The sequence below is a fragment of the Anopheles stephensi genome, chromosome 2, assembly GCF_013141755.1.
Source record: "Anopheles stephensi strain Indian chromosome 2, UCI_ANSTEP_V1.0, whole genome shotgun sequence".
Taxonomy (NCBI): domain Eukaryota; kingdom Metazoa; phylum Arthropoda; class Insecta; order Diptera; family Culicidae; genus Anopheles; species Anopheles stephensi.
The window spans coordinates 86306172-86328711 of record NC_050202.1 but is presented as its reverse complement, the minus strand read 5'-3'; the positions used below and the strand labels follow the sequence as shown (position 1 = coordinate 86328711).

Here is a 22540-nt window from a genome sequence, read left to right as displayed (position 1 = left end):
CAACAAATGAGTCAGGGGGGGAATTATATACAGCAATCATTATATAATAATTTTCGCGTGTAATTACTATACCTTGAGATCGAAAACAAACAAGAGATATGGGTTTGGGGAAAGGGAAAAAGCAAAAAACCTAGGTGAGGATTATTTTTTTAAACCACCACCATCATCAAACACCGATATCCTTCCGTGAATTATGACTGTAATCCGTGGCAACCCTTGGACCTGTGTAACCTTTTCCTTCTCCTACTGCTACCATTAACGATGATTTTTCAACCAAAACAACACACAAACGCTTGTTCTGTTCCCGACCAAACACTGTCTAATTATTGAAGGTGAGTAAGAAACAAAAAAAAAGAACGGACGGTCTTAAATGTCCAGAAACACCCAGAAAAGATCCTAATGATTTGGCAAACAAGATGAACACAGTGTGATTATTGCCAGGGCACGACCGTGTGTCTCGATCCTTGTGTTTTTTTTTTTGCGCTAACGCCGAGAATGAAACACTCCAGACGTAACTTGATGGACTCGGCGGTTCGATCTGCATCTGCCAATGTACCGAAAGTTGTGTAACGTTGAGCCCGAATCGTTGAAGGAGACTCACCCTAAAATGCAAGCGACGAACCCGCCAGTTTCGAACGAAATCGGGACTCCGGGTGATTATATGGCTCCGCCGTTTTTTCGAAGTGGGCTTTTGCAAAATATGTTTCGCCAGTCCGTCCCGTGGCTCGGATCGGTCAGCAGCAGCGAAAGCAAAGCAACAACAACAACAAAAACAATCCACCGGTTCACCGGCCAGGAAGTGGGCTTCACGATGGAAAGGAAGCGGCAGCACCGATATTGCGGGTAGGAAACGCAGCGGGGAAAGAATCTCCCTTTTGGTTCGGTTGAAATTGAGCTGAAATTATAGGTTGAAACCGTTGCAGCGCTACAAACGGATGGCGTCCGCGAAGTGCTTTTCGTCCCGTACCACAACAAACAGCGAGAAATCGATTTTTCCATATCGAATCATGGTCGCCGTCGTCGCTGCAGTCGTTCGCAATATGGCGCAGGATCGGGACACCAGGCCAGGTTCCGAAGGGTAACGTTTTGTGTGCTTTTCTTTTCTTCTGCGCCCATCTAGCCCGGGAGTTGACCGCTCAATTTGCCACTATCATCACCATCGGATCGGGGCCCACACCGGTCCACCCGACCGTGTGCCCGTTTTTCCACGGGGACCTATTCTTAGCGGCGGCCATCTTTTATACATTTCACTCCACCGTCCAGCGGACCCATAAATAGTGCGCTCGTTCTACGTTCATTTGTACCGGGGTCCGTGTTGTGTCCCGCCAGAAAAAGAAAAAAAAACGAACGCCCTTGTCCAAATCCAACCCAGCGCACCATATAAGAAGTTAATTGCTGGTTGTAAAACTATTTACCATAGACTTTTTCCCACTCCGCCGTAAGTGCCTGGTAGCTCTGTGTGTGTGTGTGTGTAGAAGCGGCTGCTACCATCATGTTAAATCCCTTTCTTTACTCATTGACCGTGCTAATCTTTCTCCCCCCACCAGCATTCTCTTAAACTCCAACTCCTTCTCGATCTTCACCTATTCTCTTTACGATCTTCTAGCACTGCCGCGAAAGGTTGTAAGGTGGTTGATGCGGCCTGAGAAAAGCGAATCTGCGGTCGGGCGGAGTGATCCCGAGCGACGACAAAAAAAAAACCCTCGGCTGGATCTGGATGCCGAGAGGGACACACATCGAACCGTTTTCCTGACAGAAGCGTTTACTTGCGGCGATGATCGCTTACCGGTCGTCGCCGTTGTCTTCGTTTACGCTCACGTGGATCGCACGCACTTTACACACTGCCGTCAGTCAAGGCAGTAGCACGGCCTGCGTATCACTAACACCAAGCCAAGCTCCTTCATGGCGCAAACAGTGAGCAAACAAACAACGCGAACGCACCCGAGGCTAGAAAAGTGTGGATGGTGTGTGCAGAAAATTAAAAAGAAAACACTCACTACTACCGTACGCCGGTGGGACAAACATCCACAGCCATCCACTTGGCGATATGTAAATCATGTCAAGTATGCTCGACCCTTGCTCTCTCTCGCTCTCTCGCTCTGTGCTCGATCGTGGTAACGGAACTGCGATTTTCCTTCACCATCATCAGAAGCCGCTGTCGTTGTTTTGTTTTTCCCTCCCATGTATCGAAAACATGTGTCGAAGTAGTTGAACCACTCTACTGCTGAGCGTGACACGGACACTCGAGCCATAAATCGCGTGTGGTTCAAATCGTCAAGCTTCAGATGAATCACGGCGCGAAAAGGCGAACAGCCATCCCCACCCCGGCTGAAGGAGCTACATGACAGATGAAGTGTCTCGCGTAACAAACGCCGGTAGCACCATCATTTATATTTTCGCTAATCGCGCAAGTGGTTAAAAGATTGATGAGGAAGCCCGGGACCGGCCGTGTATTTATCTAACCGCTCCTTAACGCAATCTAATTGATCCCAGAGCCCTTTTGCATACCTTTTACGGCCAACCTTGCGCAACACGTTTGCGGCGAGCATCCTTTTGGGAAACGCTAGGGGGCCGTGGGGGGGGGGGATGAGAATTCACCAACCTTTCCCATTATTTAGCCAGTGCCTGCAACTGCCGAGCGGCACACACTTTATCAATATTCATCATCACGATCACACACAGCCAAAAACAGAAAGCTGTATCGCGCCTTGCCTTGCGCTCCGCATAACCTATAACCTCCTAACCGGACGACGAGCCCTTACGCTCTTTTACCTTTCTGCATTTGCAAAACGGGCCCATCGAACCTTCGATCACACCAGCCATCACCATCAAAAGCCGGACAGTCGGATTGACCACCGTACCGCCATAGCCTGCGCCGTGAAGCATTCCCCGATTGGGCCATTATTTTCGCATAAAAGCTCCGTAATGCCTAACCGGGCTGCTGCTGCTGCTGCTGCTGCTGCTGCCAGTGCGGCACGGTCCAATCGACATTTGCTTCGGGTTTTGGCGCGTGAACGCGTGAAGGCGACGGACAGGGAGCGAGAAATGGGTGGACGAAGCGGCCCGCAAGCCCGTAAGCTTCCGATGGCTCCGAGCTGTGAAACTTAATCCCGTCTTGGTGGCACCCGAACGCAAATCAAGCTCGAGCATTCGCACGAAAAAGATTTATCTTTGTGATGCGGATGGTTGGAAGTGTTTTAGTTTTATGGGAAGTTTTATGAAAAGTGTTATTTGCCCTACCGCTCTCGGCTGTGTGGAATTACAGCTTGTAAATGGCTAAGACTGTGCTCAGTTTATTGTTGAATAATTATCTCCCGCGACAAGTTTTCTAGCTTGTAGTTCTATTTCTGAGGCCCATTTCCACCGAATGGTTGGAATTTCCTGATCGTCCTCTTGCGATCGAATCCGCACGACAGGTTGGTGGAATGTACCTGACATCGTTTCTCACCTCCAGCATCCTCCTGTACCATCATCCGTAGCCATCCATGCCTTTCTCTAGCCTCATTAGCAACGATTATGATTTTTCAGTAGTTCACAACAACAGCGACCGGAGATGTCGGAGCTCCAAAAAACACGAAACGTTCCCATGAGCGTCCACAGCGAACGGAACGGATCATAATCGTAAATTCTACTTTTCACGGGCTTCGATTATGTTTAGACAAGCTGTCGGCGCGATGGGCTCAACTTTATGAGTCCCCTCCCTTCCGTTCTCCCCCATGCATCCCGCTTCCCTCAACCTGGTCCACTAGAAATCTTGTCCGCTAGAGGGTAGAGATGGAAAACCCGCACCACTGGAGGCGCTTGATGCGTTCATGTGTGCTTTCATTTCCAAAACTATCGCCACCCTTCGGTGGCATGCGACAGACCACCAGCATTGCGATCAGTTCGGTAGTTGTCACTGGGCTCCCCCACCAACAAAAAAAAAAACCCCGGGCGTTATGTCGTTCGAAGGCCCGATGTTTTAATGGCCTTTCTAGGCCGTGTGGAACAAGCGTGTGGCCGGGCACATTTAATGGCTGACGGGGAAGAGCCTTCCCGCGGCGCGCTCGGTTCGATTTCATAATTGTGGATCACCCACCAGAAGAAGAAGAAAAACAGGAATTCATTTTCGAACTCAAACACCCGTAACAAGTGGTCGTAAAAATGGGCCCGAAGGCACCGATCGAAATAAAAACGGCGCACGATAATGATCATGAACACCTGATCAATTTTCGGGAAAACTCAACTAGACGATTGCAAAACAAGACCAGACTTTCGATTCGACGCAATGACGCGCAGATGCCTTCTTCCTAACGAAACGCGTGTTAACAAATGTGCGTGAGACTACCGGCGATCGTTTAACCTTAAAAACGGGGAAAGAATTTGTGGTAGGCTAGGTCGATTGAATTTGTCGCTAAGGCAACGTAGGCTAACACAACCATGCTACCGAAACATCAGATCGTTATCAACGGTTAACATTTTCCTGGCATTCGGTCCCCCGGTCCCCATTTGCTTCGGTGGGAATGGAGCTACAGCTAAACCGAACTCATCGACAGACAACAAACGGCAAAACCAACCAAGGCAAGCCACCCCTTGCAAGTCAGTCGGTGGAGAGATGAAGGATTTTTACGATCGCGCGCGTTCCAAGCGGGTTTATTACTTGTCATCGCATTACAAGCGGCTAAAGCGGTGTATTCAATTTACATAGCCAGCCTGCTTTTTTTTGGCTGGCTTTAGCGTATCCGGTTAAGGAAACAACAACAGCGAGCAAAAAGAAAGGGAGCCCGACCAAAATGCCGCTCTACGATCGAAGGAACGGAACCGGGCATCCTATCAAACACAAAACAACACCGATGGGAAGTCACAGCACCCTGTGAGAAATGGGAAGCTCAAGCCAGCTTAGAGGGACAAGCTTTTTGCCGGCGGATTATAGACGGGAGCCGCGACTCTGAATTTGCCACCGAAAAATGCGCCAGGGGGATGAAAAAAAAACGATCATTAGATTACAGGTCTCACGGGTTCGCTGGATTGCTGGGCTCGAGTGTTACACAACATTAGAAGGGAATGGAAAACTAAACATCCTCGCTGAAAGACTCCTCTAATTAGACAGTCTGCGCAAAGGGACCAACTAAAGATCGGGTTTGCAATCAGACTCTCGACAGAAGCCTCGACTGCAATTTCTTCATAAAGCCCTATCAATAACATCCACCCGAAGTAAGATAATCGATAAGGAAAATTCATTAGCGGAAGCGGGTGCGTTCCTCAGCGGACGCATTATGAGCAGAATACTGACTAATGGTTAGCAATTACTCTCTTTCAGCCGCGACTATATTCGAAATGATTTCCTTTAAACCATAATGCAAACTATTTAACGAGCGTCTGCCGGCCGGCGACAAGCAGAGCTAAATGAGCGGGAAATAATTCTAATAATAGAAGCCAATATAAATTGCCACCGTTCAGACCCTTCGCACATTTGTTATCTATCTATCTGCACGCATAAGCTGCCGGTTTGTGGTGCGTCGTCCACCGGCAGGGCCCCCCAGGCTTCGGGTGCACCTGTTCGGTACAGTTTTCCAACACCAAACCGAAGCGGCACAGACTCGCGGGACTGCTCACGGAGGAAGGGGATTTGCTATTTTTGTGCCCCTTTTTTGTCATTTGATTTAATGCCGCCCGAGAGCATGCCGGAGAGGATCTACTTAGCAGCTTCTTGGGTGCGAAATGGGCGGCAGAAGGCTTCCGCATAAATCATCCGGTTCTCGTCCTGCGATCGAAGCCGTGTCTCCCTCGCGCTCTCTCTGTCCCTTCTTCCTCTTTTCGTTTGCCTAGTGGCCAGAGTGCGTTTGGCGAACCGAAAAGAAAGACGCAATGCGCTGTTCTATGATTGTAAATCATTTCACATTAAAGCACCAGAAAGAAGCGCGGCTTTGGCCGGGTGTAGTAGCGCGTTTGATAAATGATCGTAAGTTGATCGTAAGACGCACCGGAACGAAATGCGGGCGAACGGCGGGCGGCAAAAGCCGTCGTGTGTCCACTTCCGAGCGCCGAGCTCGGAATGTGCTTGAGCGTCATTTAAATACTAATCATTACAATCCTGTACATACTTTTGCGATGAATGTTGCAAAACAAGCACAACAAAAAAGCGAAGCAAAAATCCCCCGCAAAACAGCTCTAGCTTGCTTGGGGAGCAAGAAAAAAAAAAGGTTCGTCGCTTATTCATACGGAAGCAACCGTAGTAGTAGGTATGCGAAGCACCGGCATTGAAGTCTTTCGTTTCGAAAACGTCAACCGTTCTCGAGACGGACGTAAAAGGGTGTGCTGGTGGGAAGGGGGGGATGGATTTTTCTGTTAAACTGTTTGCTTACCGGTTACGTTTTTTTTTTTCTGTGCCCCGTCAGCTCCAGGTGCTCATCTGCATGCTAATCTAGGTATGCTGCTGGCAGCCGCTTGCATTCTTCGGTGCTGATAAAAATCTCTTCTCCAGCACTCCCCGCGCGGAAACGGTCTCCCCCGTTCAACCTGGTGTTCGTTCGCTACCGTGCGGACGCTGTTGGCGAAGCGGACGAAGACGACGTTGACAATGAGCACGATGATGATGAACCGGAATCGATCTATCGTCTGTCGATCGTCAAAGTGGGTTGTGGGATGGGAAGCGCCGGACGACGGATGGAAGGGCCCAAGAAGTACTTGACGCGGGGTGGGGAGGGGGAAGGGGAAAGGGAGTGCATTGACACTAACACCAACTCAACTCGGATGCTGGTACTTTCGAACGGTAGTCCCCTCCCCTCTGCCTCCAGAGCCGCGTCCACCAGCCGTTGCAGCGCGCACCAGAAACGCACACTTGTCACCTCTCGACGCAGTGCGGCGGGAACGGTTCGTTATCTTGAACATCGACAGATAGGAGCACACTTGAATCTTTCACATCGGAGAGCACGGCGACGGCGTTCCCATGCCTTCCGGCAGTTTCCCCCCCACTCCTACGTCCGCTGTCCCTTCTTCGTGCCCTCTGCAGCACCCGATTGCCCTCAAAATCACGGAACGTTCACTGCCTGCTGTAGCCTACTTCGTCGCCTGTGGAACACTTTAATGCTGTTGATCATCATCACCCCCTTTTCATTTTATGGATTTGTGCATAACTTCTTATGCTCACTCTTACTCACACAACTTCTTCACTGAAACACTTCCGAATTATCCAACTTTACACAAATTTATCCTTTCACAACACACGTCAACCGTTCCGGAGGGACACTCACACTCGACAGCTCGGCAGAAGCAGCGCGGCATGGATATCGATCCACCTGTATCGGACACGAATCATCTAGTCACTATTGCGTACAAAGCATACCCGGGCTGGCGTAACCAAAGCTGGACAGCAGATGTGCGTCGATCAAAGTCAGTGATGAAACGTGAATGGGACAGTTCTGATGCTTGGCGAATCCGCGGTTGCCTGCTTTTCCTGCTGTTGTTTTCTCGCGCTGTCCGTCTGTGTTTATGTTGACCCAACCGGGAGAGTGTGGGCTGCAGCCTTGTACCAGCCTTAGTTTATAGGAGAAATTGATAGTATTTTTCGAACATTTAACACATCCGCGAATCTTTCTTTTCGATCCACTAGGCTACAAAATAAAACATCTCCCATTAGGAAAATATTTTCCAGCTCTCTCCCTCTCACTTTCTCGTGCCCGGTCCGTTTATCTGCCTGCGAGAGGCAGGCAGGAGAGCCCGGACTGGAAGAGTAGAGTAGAAAAAACGCCACAAACACGTTCTACAAGCACTGCACGCATACTACCATACACTAACGGACACCTGTACGCCGAAGGGGATTTCTATGCGATCGCACCACTACACACACACACGCAACGGCAACGATCAGCAGCAGCACCAACAGCAACAGCATCCGATCGCACCATGATCAAGCGATCAATCGATCGAAGCGAAACGAAACCAATAGATCCTTGCCAGGATCCAAGGACGCAAACGCTTTGCTTTTGTGGCCAGAATAACCTAAATCTTCCAAAAACACAACGCACTACGACGATGTACGGGACACCCTTTTCGGACACGTTTGCTTTTCACGCACACAACAGCACAGCGTGATCGGAGGCTCCATCCGAGCTGCTGGTGTGTGTGCGAGCGAGACGGTCGATCGGCACATTCCACACATTTTTCATCCAATCAATTTTTCACACTTCCGTGGAGGTTTGTGAAAAACTTTTCCCACCTTTATCTACAGCCGTTCCAAAGGATGCCGGGTGGCGTTACGTATTCTGATCGAGTCACGGCACTGTTTGCCTGCAGGTTGACACTGTCTTGAGCACGGGGTACGGGGGTACAGCAGCATGCCTTCTTCTCACGCAAACGATGAACCGATGCTTGGCGATGGTAATATAATTGTAACGAGCTTTTTAGGCTCGGATAGATTCTATTTCTAACTCTCGTTCACGGTGCACGATACACGGGGAAAGGTACGCACCACTCACGGTAACAGTGTCGGAACGGTGAAAATCATAACAACAAAACACGGTGTACGCACTCGTTCCGGTTGACAGAAGAGAGAACTTTGATCCGGGAGCAGGACGGGATCTCGCGATAAACCGACCGCACGGATCGACGGTGCAGAACAACCCAAGGAACGTTTACCTACCTGTGCAGCGCATGGGAGCGATCGGCAAGGCGTTACGTTTCTTTCGGTTTGTGTCTTGGACGCGTTACAGTGCGTTACACGTTACAAATTTTAAGCATGGCTTGACGAAGCTGTCGTAATGTGGCATAGGTAGGTGGGATTAATTAATAACGTCCACCGCACCAGGCCAGCGGGAAACAGAAGTAAAACACGCTCCATGTTGTCCATAAGTATATTACTTTGCTTAATTATTATTAACAGTAGTGTACATAGAGCTATGGTTGTATAAAAAGAAAACAAAAGGCGAAAACTTAATATCGTCTCCCGAGCCAGGATCGTTCCGCATTTTCTCTTTAATCACGTGAACCTTCATCTCGTTCAATGCTTCTTCCTCTTCTTCCTCTTCCTCTTCTACTCTGTTCTGTCCATGATCGCTCGCTGCTTTCATATTCCAGTCCTGCTGCAATTGCAATTGCAGCCAACCACAGTAGGATTGCGGGATACACTTCCGCTTAATTTACTATTCTAAAGAAACGGGCGACTCCACTATAGCAATGGGGTGGCAACAGGAATCATAATGATGGGGCTGATGATGGTGTAAGTAGGTAGGGGGTTTGATGAAACTTATTCAACCATCGCCGTAAATCGCGATGTTAACTTCCTATCATTGCTTATAGAACTTATTGCAGTAGCTGTTTGCGCGGTTTGGGGGACAACCGGCGAGTTGACGATTCAGTAACGATTTGCTGCTAATGCTGCCATGATTCTTGGGCACCATCGCACTTCCTGGGTGTGTAGAGTGGTGCATCATCGCATCGGTCCTTCGGTCTTTGGCGGCAAACAACGGTTCGATGATGCTGGCTGGACGACAGGCCCCCCTGCCCCTCACAGCCTATCGATTAAGGCTGTTGATATAAAGATTATAAACCTCGCATCGAGGCGTATTCTCGAACAGAGCGGCCCGGTTTTGGCCCTCGCCCTTCTTGACCCAGTGGCCGTACACTCGAAATGCACATCCATCGATGACCTGGGGGACAGAAAGGAAAACGGTGGTTAGTCGTTTTACAAAACGCTACTTCCCGGGCGTCCCCAATCATCGACCTACCTTGCGCAGTACTTTGACGCGGTACGGGTCCCTGAGCGCATCCTCGACGCGCAACGGTTCCGGCGTGTACCGTAGCCTCTTGATCCGGATCATAGCGCGTACGCACAGTATAGCAAACTGAAACTTTTTCCTAGCGTTGAACTGACTTTGCTTACGTAACTGTAAGTGTGTTCAGTGCCGCGAAAGAGAACAAACAAATAGATAGCAGAAAACGATGGGGACACATTTTTGCGGTTTGCATGTTTAATACCAGGGATCGGATGCGAAATTAGATCGAAAAAAAAAATTGGATCGGATAAAGCGCATGTTAATTAACGGAGTGGGGAAATGGTGGTTGGCGTGAGCATGGCACGAGCATGGGTCGATGGGAAGTAGATGAGATGTGGAGCGACAGTTAGAAGGATGTTTGAATTTTCATCAACAGCAAATGGGGAGTGTTTTTTTTTTTTGTTGGATGCAAGATGAACAAAGGGGGGAAATTTTATATAAAAAGAGAGAGAGAGAGAGAAAGAGAGAAAAGAGAGAGAGAAAGAAATAAATCAATCCGTTAATATCGCTCTACACGATGCTGCCCGTCCGTTTGGTCGTAATAAAGTAGAATGTAGCAATTTACATGGATATAACAATAGAGGATATTCGTGAAACAAGAGCACAAATGATGAGTGTTGTTTGTGTTAAAAGATTCTGATTGTTTTGTTTGGTAAACTGTGGCCTGCGAATGAAGAAAGAAAAAGGTAGTAGAAGAGAAAAAAAGAGAGAGAGAGAGATAGATAGATAGGCAAATTCGGTACGGCCGGTACAATTTTGGGCAACTTTCTGGTGGTGTACGCTTGGTAGTTTAAAGCATCTATATATATATTTGGCCGGTGTGTTACAACGTTACAGAGAAAACACCAATACTTCAACAACAAAAAACACAGCACATTTGCAACCTGGCTTATAATTGTTCTGAAAGCTCTATTGTACACCGGGGGAAAAAGGAAAAGCTGCACAAATTAAGGTATATAAAACACAACCTTCCTTCCCTTTTCCTTTGAATTTGCTAGCATTTGGGAATGCTTCAAGAAAACAAACAAAGCACAGCATATCATTCAGCCCTCATCTAGCTATGCACACACACACACACACTGGAGGGGTACATCACGCTGGAAAGCCCACGATTATTGAAGGCTTGCAGCAAAAAGCTAAGCTAAAAGGATTATTTATTGAACTGTCTTTAAGGGAAATTTGTTCTTCCGATACTCTAACACTGCTGAAGGTTTCACCGGCCATCATTGGTTTGGTGGATTTAATTTAATAATTATTTAACTAGATTCACAAAACATTTTAAAGCAACATTTTTTTTTGCAACGCCTGAATGTATGCATTTTGAGTAGACAGTCTATTAAGTGGAAGCGTTAAGTCGCCGAAGGGGGAAGAACACCTTTAAGCACCAACAAGTTTTAAAATAAATTGTTTAAAAAACATTTTCCAACTCTGTAACTCACCGGTAAAACATTCAGCCGTATTAAAGCACCCTTATGTACAACAAGCACAACTTCTGTATGCCATTTTTAATTTCTCTAAATTTGCCATATCTATCAATAGTCCGAAATCAGAATTTTCTCTCTCTTTTGGGAATGGAAATGGAATCTAAAACAAATTGCATAAGCGTACCATAAGTGTATATACAAACATAAAACGGGATTTTTTTACAAATACAACACTCAAACGCACGAGCCCCCAAGCGAATCCTAGTAAGACCTGTAGGAAGTACCTAACGTTGAATATTTTTATGATTTAGAAGAAAATTACGAAATGGAAACATCACAATCACTTTACAGCTTAACTATTGAACAACAAATTTTGTTTTTGTGTTGTGAAAGTATCCTGCACTCCTGTCGGTTTTGTTTTGAGTGGTATGTTTGTGTGTTTCACATTACACCAAGGGACAATCGTTCACTAGCCTTACTTTAATCGAACGCACACACACCGTGTAATGTACCGTGTACTGTGTTGTTCGTCTGTGTGTTTACTGCTCTGTTGTAGACCCGCGTGTGTGTTCAAATAGCGAACAAACTATAGTGCACCACGATCGTGGGCATTATAGAAGCAAATAAGAAAAAGTCTACCTTACTTCGCTTGGTAATGCAAGTTAGTTTCAGTGCTCTACATGCTGCCTGGGATAGGAAAAAGGAAATAATTGCAATTGATGAATAGAATCGTTTGGGTGGAATCTCGCTATCCGCACCCCGGCTTCGTACAATCACTTATGATGTGCTCTTATTTTGCGAAACATTTTCTTTCTTTTCTTCTTCCTTCACCCATACAGTGCGGCGAGACGCGGTTATACTAATGGTAAAAACCTACGTGATTTCAACAATAAACAACAGTGTGATAATAGTGGTTAGTAAGTGATGTAATGAGGACGGAATCACAGCTTTGTTAAGTAGATACACAAACACACGGACGGTACACACAGTGCGAGGATGTCGGGGGGATAAGAGCGAGGGATTGAGGTAATTTGAAGACACAATTTCCTAGGCGAAAAGCGATTGTTATACAAAGCGGAGCAACTAGCAACAATTTATTGCTACCAACGCCAACGGTAGAAAGCACGATAGCAAGATTGAGTGTCAGCAAAGTTACTGGCAGAAAAGCATTCCCTCTCCCTTTTAGTGTACTTTCGCTGTTTGGTGTGCAACGCCTGAATGTATGCAATTTTGCCTAAAACAGCCTCAAAAGCGATAGAACACATTTAGAACCATACACTCTAGTACCAAACACAGCGTTAAGCCGCCAAAAGGGGAAGAACACCTTTGCCAAAGCATCGAAAAAGCGCTGTATTGTCCTGGTGGGTAAAACGTTGCCAGTGAGTGAGTGTGAGACAAATCAAATCAATTTGCTTTTTGCTAAAATTTTGCACGCATTTCTTTCTCAGGCGCAACGTTTCCCCGGTGAAAAGAGAAAGGCTACCAGGAAAAAAAGCTGGCGAACTACTTGCGAAAGCGGTTATCACTAGGCTGAGCAAACAGTACTAAAAAATTAGTGTTTAAAAATTTTACGCTTCAATTTTGATTGCTAGTCGTACATTTTCCGTGGGGTTCTGGAAGACAAGTGTGAGAAAACAGAAACAATAGTCAGTATCGAACCGCCGGTAGGGAATGCGAGAAGAAAAAAAGCATTTCAGATGCTGAGCAGGGCCCAGTTGTTCGCCTGTTGTCTTGAGCAATTTTTGGAGTAAGCAAAACCAAAAGAGTAGCACGAACCTAATGAGATGCAGTAATGAAACGTAATACAGATATTGAAAACCAAAATAATCACCATCGTTTTAGCGGGAGCCACCATCATCATGTACAGCAGCTTCCCGATATACGCCAATACTTGGGACCAAATTGTTTAGTGTATATCGACTTGATGTATGCCATTTTGTTTTAGTCTAATATGAAAACTTAAAATTTTTAGTACTATTATGTATCAGTATAATAATAAAATTGTAAAAATCTAATAGGTTTGAACTGTCAATTTTGAAACATCTCCCTATATTGAGTATGGCGTATATCGGGGAGTTGCTGTACTTCTAAAGCACTGTTGTCACTTTTTGTTTATTTCTTTAAAGAAAAATGCTCAAGTAGAATATGCTATCCATCACTGAATGCTAGTTACTTGCTCCATCTTCCAACGTTTACGAAACAGAACTGAGCTGCAGCGTTCTGTTGCTATCGACGCGTTACAGACACGCCACACTGGAGGCACAAAATTAGCGACGATATGACAAACAGGAGGCATGGGAGAACATTTGTGACGAACTAGTGCGAAAATTGCTTCAACCAATCGCCCGGTTTCTTGAACGATCGATCATTATGCAGATAAAATTGATAACGGGCTCCTCCGCAAGTGCACGAAACGATGGTGAAAACAATCTAACTCGCGTTCAAATCTCTCTAACAACTCGAACGAATGGTTAAAGAACAGCGTAATTAAAATAATAAAATGATAAAACGATTTACTAACCAAATGTAACGAAAAACATGAACATGAAACAAATGAAGAAAACAGAAACACTGAACAACAAAAAAAGAAAGACAAACAGCGAAACATGGAACGAACAAAATAGAACAAAAAAACAAATAAAGAAAAAACAGTATATCAAACGTTACCAGTGCCAGGTCAGCAATGCGACTGAAGCGTCTCGATTTAACCGAAAGGCTCCGTTTCAGAGGTCCAATATCTTGCTCGAAAAGCTATTTCACCGGAACACACACATCGTTTGCGCCCGGGTGGCCGTATCGGGCGGGTTGAGGTTACCGATCGCCGTGTCATTGGGGCGTGGTGTTGAGGCCCGACAGGAACGCATTTTGATTTTGTACCGTGTACCGTGTGTGTAAATTTGGTGGATGGAGGACGTCGGTAGAGTTGCCCATTGCCAGGATAGAGCCAGGATGTCCCCCAAGTGGGTGAGTTGGGTGGGTTGCGCGTTGATGCACCACAACAACGACACCAACGTTTGTTCGTGCGGGTTTTGTGATGATGCAAAAATGATCCAATCGTATTTTGCGGGATTGGTAGGCACGTTTGTTGAATTTTGGAGGATTTTTTTGTTTTGTTTTCCACATCCATCAATCAATATTTAGGGTGAATAAAAATAAGAGGAAGTGAAAAAAAAGTAATAAAAGGATATATGGTTAATATTAGCTTCAGGTTGTGGTTCGAATTCGCATCGGGTCGGGTTAGTGAGCTGCCCACAGCAGTAGCGCTAGTGTTAATTTCCCTTCGGAAAGTGCCAATCTGTAGCGCGAATGGTAGCATTAGCATAGCTTAATCGAACATCGATCTTTAAATTCCAACTGCTTTATCTGCTAAACGCTTCGTAGCTGTCCCGCGCTCAACAACACGGTTCATATTTTACAAACAAAATCGCTCTCATGGCTGCACATTACAATATTTAATTCTGCCTGCGTCAATCGTAAACGGGTCGCGAGAGAAAGGAGACAATGCGTTAGCGTTTCAGCTCACACGCGTAATCAGCGTTCGTGGGTCGCGGTGTGGGTTATTTTTAAAACGTTTTCTCGGCCATGCAGTGGCAGGCAGATCACGCGACACTTTCGTCAAGCTAATGCCAATGCTATCGCTTCATTTGTGCGTTCGCTAGGTTTAATTGCCGTTTTTCCTGTCCCATTCAACCAACTACACCCACATTCACCCGACGATCTGTGGTGTGCGTGTGTGACTATTAAAAAAATTAAGCTATAAACTATAAAGGTAAAGGAGAACAAACCAAAAAACCAAGAAAATATTTACAGAAAAGGCACCATATGTGAGTGCAAAATGAAAACAAAACCTCGGCAATCACGGGGCGAATAGGCTAGTAGTTAAGCAATGGAAACGATCCGCGAAAACTCAACTCCAAAGCCACACTGGGCGCTGTCGTTAAAAATGCACAAAAAAGCAAACCACTTGCAAGCTATCCTACTTACTACTGTGTTGAAGAAGGGATGCTTTAACGCTTCCGTGACTGTGATTCGCTTCGATGGATCCACCACCAGGCATTTGCGAATCAGGTCCTTGGGATCCTCTGCGCAAGGAGAAGAGAAGAGGAACGATACGATGCATTCAGTACGCTTTCTGGAAGCCAATCAGGATTATTTAACTTACCTGAAATGTCCGCCCACTCGGGCGACGTGAAGCTATATTTGCCTTCCATAATGTTGCGTAGCATTACCATCTGTTTGCGGTGCCAGAACGGAGGACAGCCTACCAGCAGCGTAAACATAATCACACCACAGGCCCAACTGCGCTCGTGGAGGGTCAGAAGGGACGGAAAACAGGAGTGAATGGAATGAGATTAGATTAAATCGATACAACACGTGTGAAATGTACGGTTCGAGGATAGTTACATGTCCACCTCCTTCGAGTATCCCGGTGCGTCCTCGAACATGTTACACTTTAGTGTTTCCGGTGCCAGATAGCCCGGTGTTCCGCAGAGATCTGTAAGCGAAACGAAAGGCGGTTAGCAAAGCAGCTAGTTAGCCTTTCTCCAGAACCGTCACACACACATACCGTACAACTTTTCACCCTCCTTCAGCACTCGGGCAAAGCCGAAATCTGTTATCTTCACGTTGAGATTATCGTCCAGCAGTATGTTCTCCGGCTTCAGATCGCGGTGCACAATGTTTTTCGAGTGTATGTAGTCGACACCTTCGAATATTTGGCGCATGATGTAGCGGGACTTTTTCTCCGACAGCGTCACCACCGACGTCAGGTAGTCGAACAACTCTCCCTGCCGGCACAGTTCAAACACCAGGAAAATGAATGCATCCGACTCGAACACGTCTTGCAGTTCGACTGGGGGGAGAAGGGGGAAAGCAAATGGTTAATTTATTTAGAAGCAAGGGCGACCCCCTCGAAGTCACGTGCGGATTTGCACTTACTGATAAACTTGTGTCCCATAACTTGTCGCAGAATTTGAATTTCCTGCCGGGTTGCTTCCAGCATATGGTTGGAATCGCCCGTTTCTGCCGCACCGAGATCGATGATCTTTGCCGCAAACTCCTTGCCCGTTTCCTTCTCGATGCATCGCCGTACCGTTGAGCTGATGCCTCTGTACGATGCCAGCGGTGGAGGAGGAGGAGATCAGAGTTAGATATGCAATTGACAGATTACCTTCTCAATATTGATGACAGCGGGTTAATGGGTTTATGATAGACATCATTTAGGCTCGTGGGATGCGTTAAGTTATTCCGATGCGGGAGGGAGAGAGAGTCTAGACATGTGGCAGGTGTGACGCAAGACTATCGGAGCCGATGATTCTCCCGTTGCTTTTTTTGTTTGAGGGAGGAAAAGCAGGTAATCTAAAACCTCAACTTAGCATCTTATTGCAAATTAATTCGAGCAACTAGAGCTCACCAATATCGTTCGTCAAATGAAACGTAATCCTACCAGCAATCCTAGTCACAAGACAGTGCGCGCGCGAATAGCTGGACGGACCAACAATCCAATTGGCTCGTTAAAAGAGTCACTTCGTACGAACTTCCCATGCCACCGCCAGTGTTGATGATGCGCGAATTAACATCCCCCACCGGCGGTCAACAAATCACGTCCAATTTTCAATTGACGCGCGGTAGAGATCACGCTCCAGCGATTCGACCATGCCAAGAATCTTCCGCACAGTGCGCAATTTAGTCGCTCCAGGCTGGAGATAACGAGATATCCAACCGATCGCTTCCACTAGACAATCACTGCAGATCTTCCACGGCTATCTCTCCGTCCGGCGATCATCGCCATGGTTGGGGGAAGAGGCGGAACAGTCGGTAAATCAAATTTGCACACGCGAAGGTAGCGTCTAGTTGCAGTCCGGAAGCCAGATGCAGCAGCAGCGTTACGTGTCGGGTAAACGAGCCCCCCTCCACGATGGGAAGGGAGGGGGATCCAACCAGGGTGGCAGGGCGCAACGGCAACCGTTCATTCATCCACGCGCAAATGACACAAACGGCGCAGTAATGATCGATGGCGACATCGAGTCGCGCTCTCTTTCTCACTGTCGCGAGTTGGCGCGTGTCAAAGTTTGGAATGCCCGGTTTGTCGATGTGTGTCCCGTGACCACGCTCACGTTACGAACCGCCGTTCGAAGCGATTCTGCTATCAACTCTTACCATGTAGCGATCGTGTTTACATTTCTCTCGATCGCTACACAATCGCTCAAAATTGCGATCAGATCATCGAAGATCGCGATCGCGAAAGGCCGAGTGGCGGGGTTAGTTTGGCTGGTATAAAAATAGCACAATAACACCTTCCCAACACACATGCGCCGAAGCTTAATTGTGGCAGTTGTGTGCACCAACACACCGAGACGATTTGTTGGGGGCACGTCAAACCCGAACCGCGACGCCTTGGCGTCAGAAGATCGCGCGAATTGCGGATCTCGATCTGAAATTGTTTGCTTCGTAGTTGTATTTCATCATCTTTCGGAACACTGGATAGCTTCAATGCTACTAATTTGAATGAATATTTGGTACTTTTTAGGGGTTTTGTCCATGGCATGATGGGTAAAGTCTTGACTTGAAACACCTTAGAATTCTAAGCATTTTCGTGAGTTTAGAGGCGTAATCTGATGGAGATTTTCAAGTTGTAATCGTAGACCAATCGATCGTTTATCCATTTTTGACTTCTTTGTCTTGAGATTTACCCATAGGTAATCAGAAATCTGGGTCCGGTCCGGGGCGGTCCGGTGGCCGAGGCGACAGCGGCGCCGGTCTTCACACGGCAGGGCCGGGGTTCAAATCCCATCCAGACCAGACCGCCTCCCCGTACGAAAGGCTGACTACTTTTCTACGGGTAAAATTAAGTCACAGAAAGCCAGAAATGGCAGGCCGAGACCTCTCGAGGTTGTAGTGCCACAGAAGAAGAAGAATCAGAAATCTCCGAGCTATCCACATTGTTGTCTAGCATCTGTCAAGAGACTATCCTGATAACCCTTGCACATCGTGCACACCACCATCAACTGGCCCAAAAAAGGCACTAAAATAGTACAAGGACATATTTGTTGCTCTAGAAACGTGCACAGACCCGAAAACTATTAGTAACTCTATGCTCCTGAGGGAAAAGATAAACCACAAACCGCGAAATCGAAAGCATTTTTAAACCGAAGCACCCCTCAATCCCCTTTTTTTGGCGTCTGCCAGGATGGGAGAGTGAGAGGTTCCTCTCGCGCCCACGGAAAAGGTTAATTGTAAATAGAAACAATTCTTAAACGGGACAGTCCGACACGTTGCCCTGAGGTTACGGTGCTCTCCGACTACCCAACCATGTGTTAATGTACGGTGTTCGCCACACCCGTGCGAATTGTTCCTACTACTTTTAGCGATCCCGATTGTTGAAGAATTAATTTTAGCACACATCGTCTTCCGTCGCGAGGTTTGGCGGTTCTGCAGCGAAAACCGGCCGTTACCGGCCAATTGTCGTGGCGAAGGTGCTCTGTCCATCTTTACACGCGTCAATGGTGACGCGCATTCTTGGCCGTGTCGTTCTCGCCACGCCACCGTGGCGTTGGTGCGTTGAGACTGAAGTCAACAACAACACCCATCAAAGCTCTGTTCAAACAAAAACAGAATTGCATTGTTGGGTGTACGCGCGCGGCTATGTCCCACAGCAATCGGCCAATCCATTATCTCGCCGGTGGTGGTTTTTCGTGGAATCGTAACCATAGATCTAACCCTTCCAAGGTCTAGTAGCAGAAAAGGAAGCGTGATGCTTGGAAGGGTGGTCTGCATGTGGTCCCCCCCCCTTTGCGACGTTGTTAGCCCTCTAGCCTCAAGTGTGCGGGCCAGATAAACAATGAATCAGGTGGATTTGTACGATTGCTGCAATAAATCGCTCGCTGGATTGCCTCCTTCACCGGAGGAAGAAGCGAGCCGTTGTTGTGTAGTATCACGAGCGGATTGACTGATTGATAAGAAGCTCTATTTTGTCTGTACACGATGCCTCAAGGTGCGGGAAGTGGATATTGACAAAGTGCTAAGCCGCTTAATTGCGATGTTGTCGTTCCTTCCAATTTTCCACAAACAACTTCCTTCCTAGTTCAGTTGGGCTTGGATATACTACTGACCCTAAAACATATTCTAGAATATTAAATTATTCAAATCAACGATAATCCACCGTTGTGTGACCGTTTCCATGGGCAACGCCACAACATGAAGCACACAACGTGAGAAACACGCCAAACTGTTGCATGTTATATTGAGGTGGCATTGGAATATCTCATCTACTCCGGGAGGAAGCGAAGGAAATTCCCTTTCGCCTGACAAATCAGCGTCAGGTTTCGGCAGCTACGTGCGAAAGGTAGCGTGTCGCCAAAACTCACCCAACGGCAAATATTTTACTGGCGAGCCCCTAAAACGGCTCCTTCTCTCGCACTCTGCTGTCGTTCGGTCCGTCGTGCACCGTCCGTGAAGAAGCGCGTTTCGATCAATTGAGCTAAATTGATCGTGCTGCCAAAAGGAATTGATTACTCAACATTAACCAGCACAGAGCCGGTGGGGACAAGTGTGTCCGCCGCAAGGCGTCACAGCCAAAACGACAGTGAAAAGACAAACCAGCGATCGATTTATGATGTAAGAAGTGGACGTTGTTTCACGGGTTTGGAGAACATCCGTTCCCCGTCCCCTGTTCTTACCTGCCAAGAATTTCCTTCGGCTCGTATTTCGCGTAGAATCCTTTCGCCGCATCCTTATCGGGCAACAGATCGTCCTCCTCGTCCTTGGCCATTCTTTTTTTGAGGCTTATTTTTCGTGCCGGGGCACGGTACGATAAACGATAGCGGTTTAGGTAGATGAAAAGCCGGTCAACTTCACTGGGGGTGTCGGCATCGGCAGGAAAACTGGTTCCGGTACAATCGGTCGACCAGGGCGACGCAGAAGACGACGACGACGACGATGCTGATGATTGGGGTGATGCAGAACTACTACTGGCGCTTGCACCGTACCCGTACCACGAACGACAGACACCCGAAACGATCAAGTGAACTAGATTAGACTAAATTTACGCCACGAAAGCCGTACAGCACTTTCCACCAGGCAACAGCACTTTCCCAACTGCCCGTCACTATATTTTCCTTCCCCGCTCCAAGACGAACGTACACGTTACCGAACTCCAGCAAAAGCCTGCGCTCCGCTGGTCCGTACCGAGCTAGGAACAAACCTTATGCGAGTGCACCGGATTTCGATCCGCGCGCGGTTTAGTTCCGACACGAAGTGGTTCAATTTTTACCGTGATACAATTTTCAATGTCAGAAAGGTTAAAACACAGTCGGCTGGCTCGGGCTCGATTGGTGCGAGCCGGACGAAAGATGTGTGCGAGGACAGGATGCGGAGGGACCACTAGAGCACAAATTGGATGTCAACTTGACGGGTGCACACACACGCAACACACATGCCACGATGCATACACACACGCAGGCAGTGCAGAGATACAGAACAAAACACACACACACTCAGCAGTGCAGCAAACTTTCGATGCAATTATTAAAACAGCTCGATACGTTCCTATTCTTCACGCATGCAAATCAAACAATTAGAACGGCTGGATGATTTTCTAGAACGATGTTTTGCAGGTTTTCAGGGCAAAAAATGAGCGAATGTTTCGAGAAGATGAGAACGGTCGATGTTTTCCTGTGTTTTCTTCGCTTTGGTGCAAATGTCAAACTTGACAGATGGCTAGGCACGTTATGGAAGAGGCTGGTACATGTCGGGGCAGGTCGTTCTATGAACCTTCGTCGTGGTCGTGGTTAATGTTTTATTTTGCAGTCAAAAAAGGTCCTTGATGAGATTATGGTTGCTCCTTTCTTCTGTTTATTGCTTTAAATATGCATGCTTTTTTACGGATATTTCAGAAGAAGTAACATGTATGTTATTTACCCCAATTTATTAAGATATCGCACAACGATTGCGCGTCTTGCATCGGTCAGAACTGCAAACGCTTCGGAACGGTTCCACCATCAATACTGTCCAAGATCTTTCGCTTTAGCGATGGTTTTTCTTCCTGTTTGTTAGCCGCATTATAGCTGGCGGGCATGGGCAACCGGGGTCCGATCGTTGGTGCGGGCTTGTTCGAAAAGTATGCCATCTTCAGCGCCTCCGTACAGGAGCATCTGTGCAACGGGTACAGGGCAAGCATTTTGTTCGCCAGTTCAATTAAATCTTCCGACGCCGCCGTAAAAATGTCCCGCAGTGGAATGGGTGGATAGAACTTGTACTGCACATAATCCGGCAGCGACTTCACGTCCGGCCAGTTCGTTTCGTTCGGTGTGCCGAGTACCTGGAATATACGCGTCAGCTGATCGAGATCACTCTCACCGGGCAGGAACGGAACGCGCAGCAACAGTTCCGCCAGAATGCATCCGACCGCCCACATGTCCACACCCGTCCCGTACTGTCGGGCACCGAACAGCAGCTCCGGACAGCGGTACCACCGCGTGACGACCTGATTCGTGTTGATACGGTTGGGTGAGCCAAAGAACTTTGCCAAACCGAAATCACCTATCTTCAGCACACCGGTCCCACTGATGAGCAGATTGTTTGGCTTCAGATCCCGGTGCAGTATCCAGTGCATGTGCAGATACTCCAGCCCTCGGAGCGTTTGGATCATGTAGCTCTTAATGTTGGCCGGGGTGAGTATAATTTTTGGGTCCTTAATGATAATCTCCAGATCCGTGTCCATAAAATCGAACACCAGCGACACGTTGCTCTTGTGCCCGAACACATCCAGCAGGCCGATGATGTTCTCGTGCTGTAGCTCGTGCAGCAGCTTAATTTCCCTTAGCGCGGTTCGATTGATGCCATCGGCCGCCTCTTCACGGTTACCAATTTTGATTTTTTTCACCGCAACTATTTCGTTCGTTTCGGCATCGCGCGCTTTGTAAACGGTGGCAAACTGGAAGGAACAAATGAGCGCGTGGTTAGCTGAATGCTTCCAGCATGTTTCGCTGCAAACTGTTCACCCATACCTGTCCTTCGCCAAGGAAATCAATCTTTTCATATCTGTTCAGACGATTCAAGATTTCCATTGATGATGAAGGTAGAGCGGTAGTACTACCAAGCTGGGAAAATAATGCACAAAACGGAGACACAATGCTGGAGTAAAAATTGCACGAGACTTTGTTTGGGCCGAAGAAAGTTTGTTTACAGTTTGACCCGCTATATAAACGTCATCGGTTGACGTTCGATTTGAAAACTTATCGTTTGACTGTCAAACCGAGACGAGTGAGGCCTTTCATGCTAGGCCAGAGGTAGGCAATCGAACGCAAAAGCTCACAGCTCTTGAATCAGTAGAAATAATAAATTTGTGAATGAAAACGATCAAAA

At 47.3% G+C, this 22540-nt stretch overlaps 3 protein-coding genes across 13 annotated transcripts in view; all 3 read right to left on the bottom strand.

Moving 5' to 3' along the window:
- LOC118504947 (tetratricopeptide repeat protein 28) overlaps positions 1 to 8591 on the bottom strand; it is a 102130-nt gene extending 93539 nt beyond the window's left edge. For 2 of the 6 annotated variants that reach the window (XM_036040050.1, XM_036040053.1), the window contains exon 1: positions 8198 to 8443. The gene's annotated coding sequence lies outside the window, so the exon portion shown is untranslated. The other 4 variants (XM_036040047.1, XM_036040049.1, XM_036040052.1 and 1 more) reach the window with 4 other exon arrangements.
- Positions 8592 to 8817: 226 nt separating this feature from the next.
- LOC118504952 (phosphorylase b kinase gamma catalytic chain, skeletal muscle/heart isoform) lies at positions 8818 to 20904 on the bottom strand. Of its 6 annotated transcripts, none has more exons than XM_036040071.1 (10): positions 19855 to 20559; positions 16115 to 16284; positions 15744 to 16028; positions 15581 to 15671; positions 15339 to 15475; positions 15161 to 15258; positions 13844 to 13927; positions 12775 to 12789; positions 9705 to 9863; positions 8818 to 9626 (listed from the first exon to the last, which is right to left on the bottom strand). In XM_036040071.1, exons 1-10 carry the CDS (start codon positions 19944 to 19946, stop codon positions 9492 to 9494), a joined length of 1266 nt encoding a protein of 421 aa, XP_035895964.1. In that variant the 5' UTR covers positions 19947 to 20559; the 3' UTR covers positions 8818 to 9491. The 6 variants fall into 6 exon arrangements, 5 of the variants coding, with proteins under 5 accessions (XP_035895964.1, XP_035895965.1, XP_035895966.1 ...); XR_004905375.1 differs by lacking the exon at positions 12775 to 12789 and adding an exon at positions 11821 to 11863 and having other exon boundaries at positions 8827 to 9626; positions 19855 to 20433; XM_036040070.1 differs by lacking the exon at positions 12775 to 12789 and adding an exon at positions 11816 to 11863 and having other exon boundaries at positions 8827 to 9626; positions 19855 to 20877.
- A 101-nt stretch (positions 20905 to 21005) lies between these two features.
- Positions 21006 to 22371, bottom strand: LOC118504956 (cyclin-dependent kinase 7). Its single transcript, XM_036040076.1, has 2 exons — positions 22183 to 22371; positions 21006 to 22109 (listed from the first exon to the last, which is right to left on the bottom strand). The coding sequence occupies exons 1-2, from the start codon at positions 22240 to 22242 to the stop codon at positions 21141 to 21143; spliced, it is 1029 nt and encodes a 342-aa protein (XP_035895969.1). The 5' UTR covers positions 22243 to 22371; the 3' UTR covers positions 21006 to 21140.
- Between the last annotated feature and the right edge of the window lie 169 nt (positions 22372 to 22540).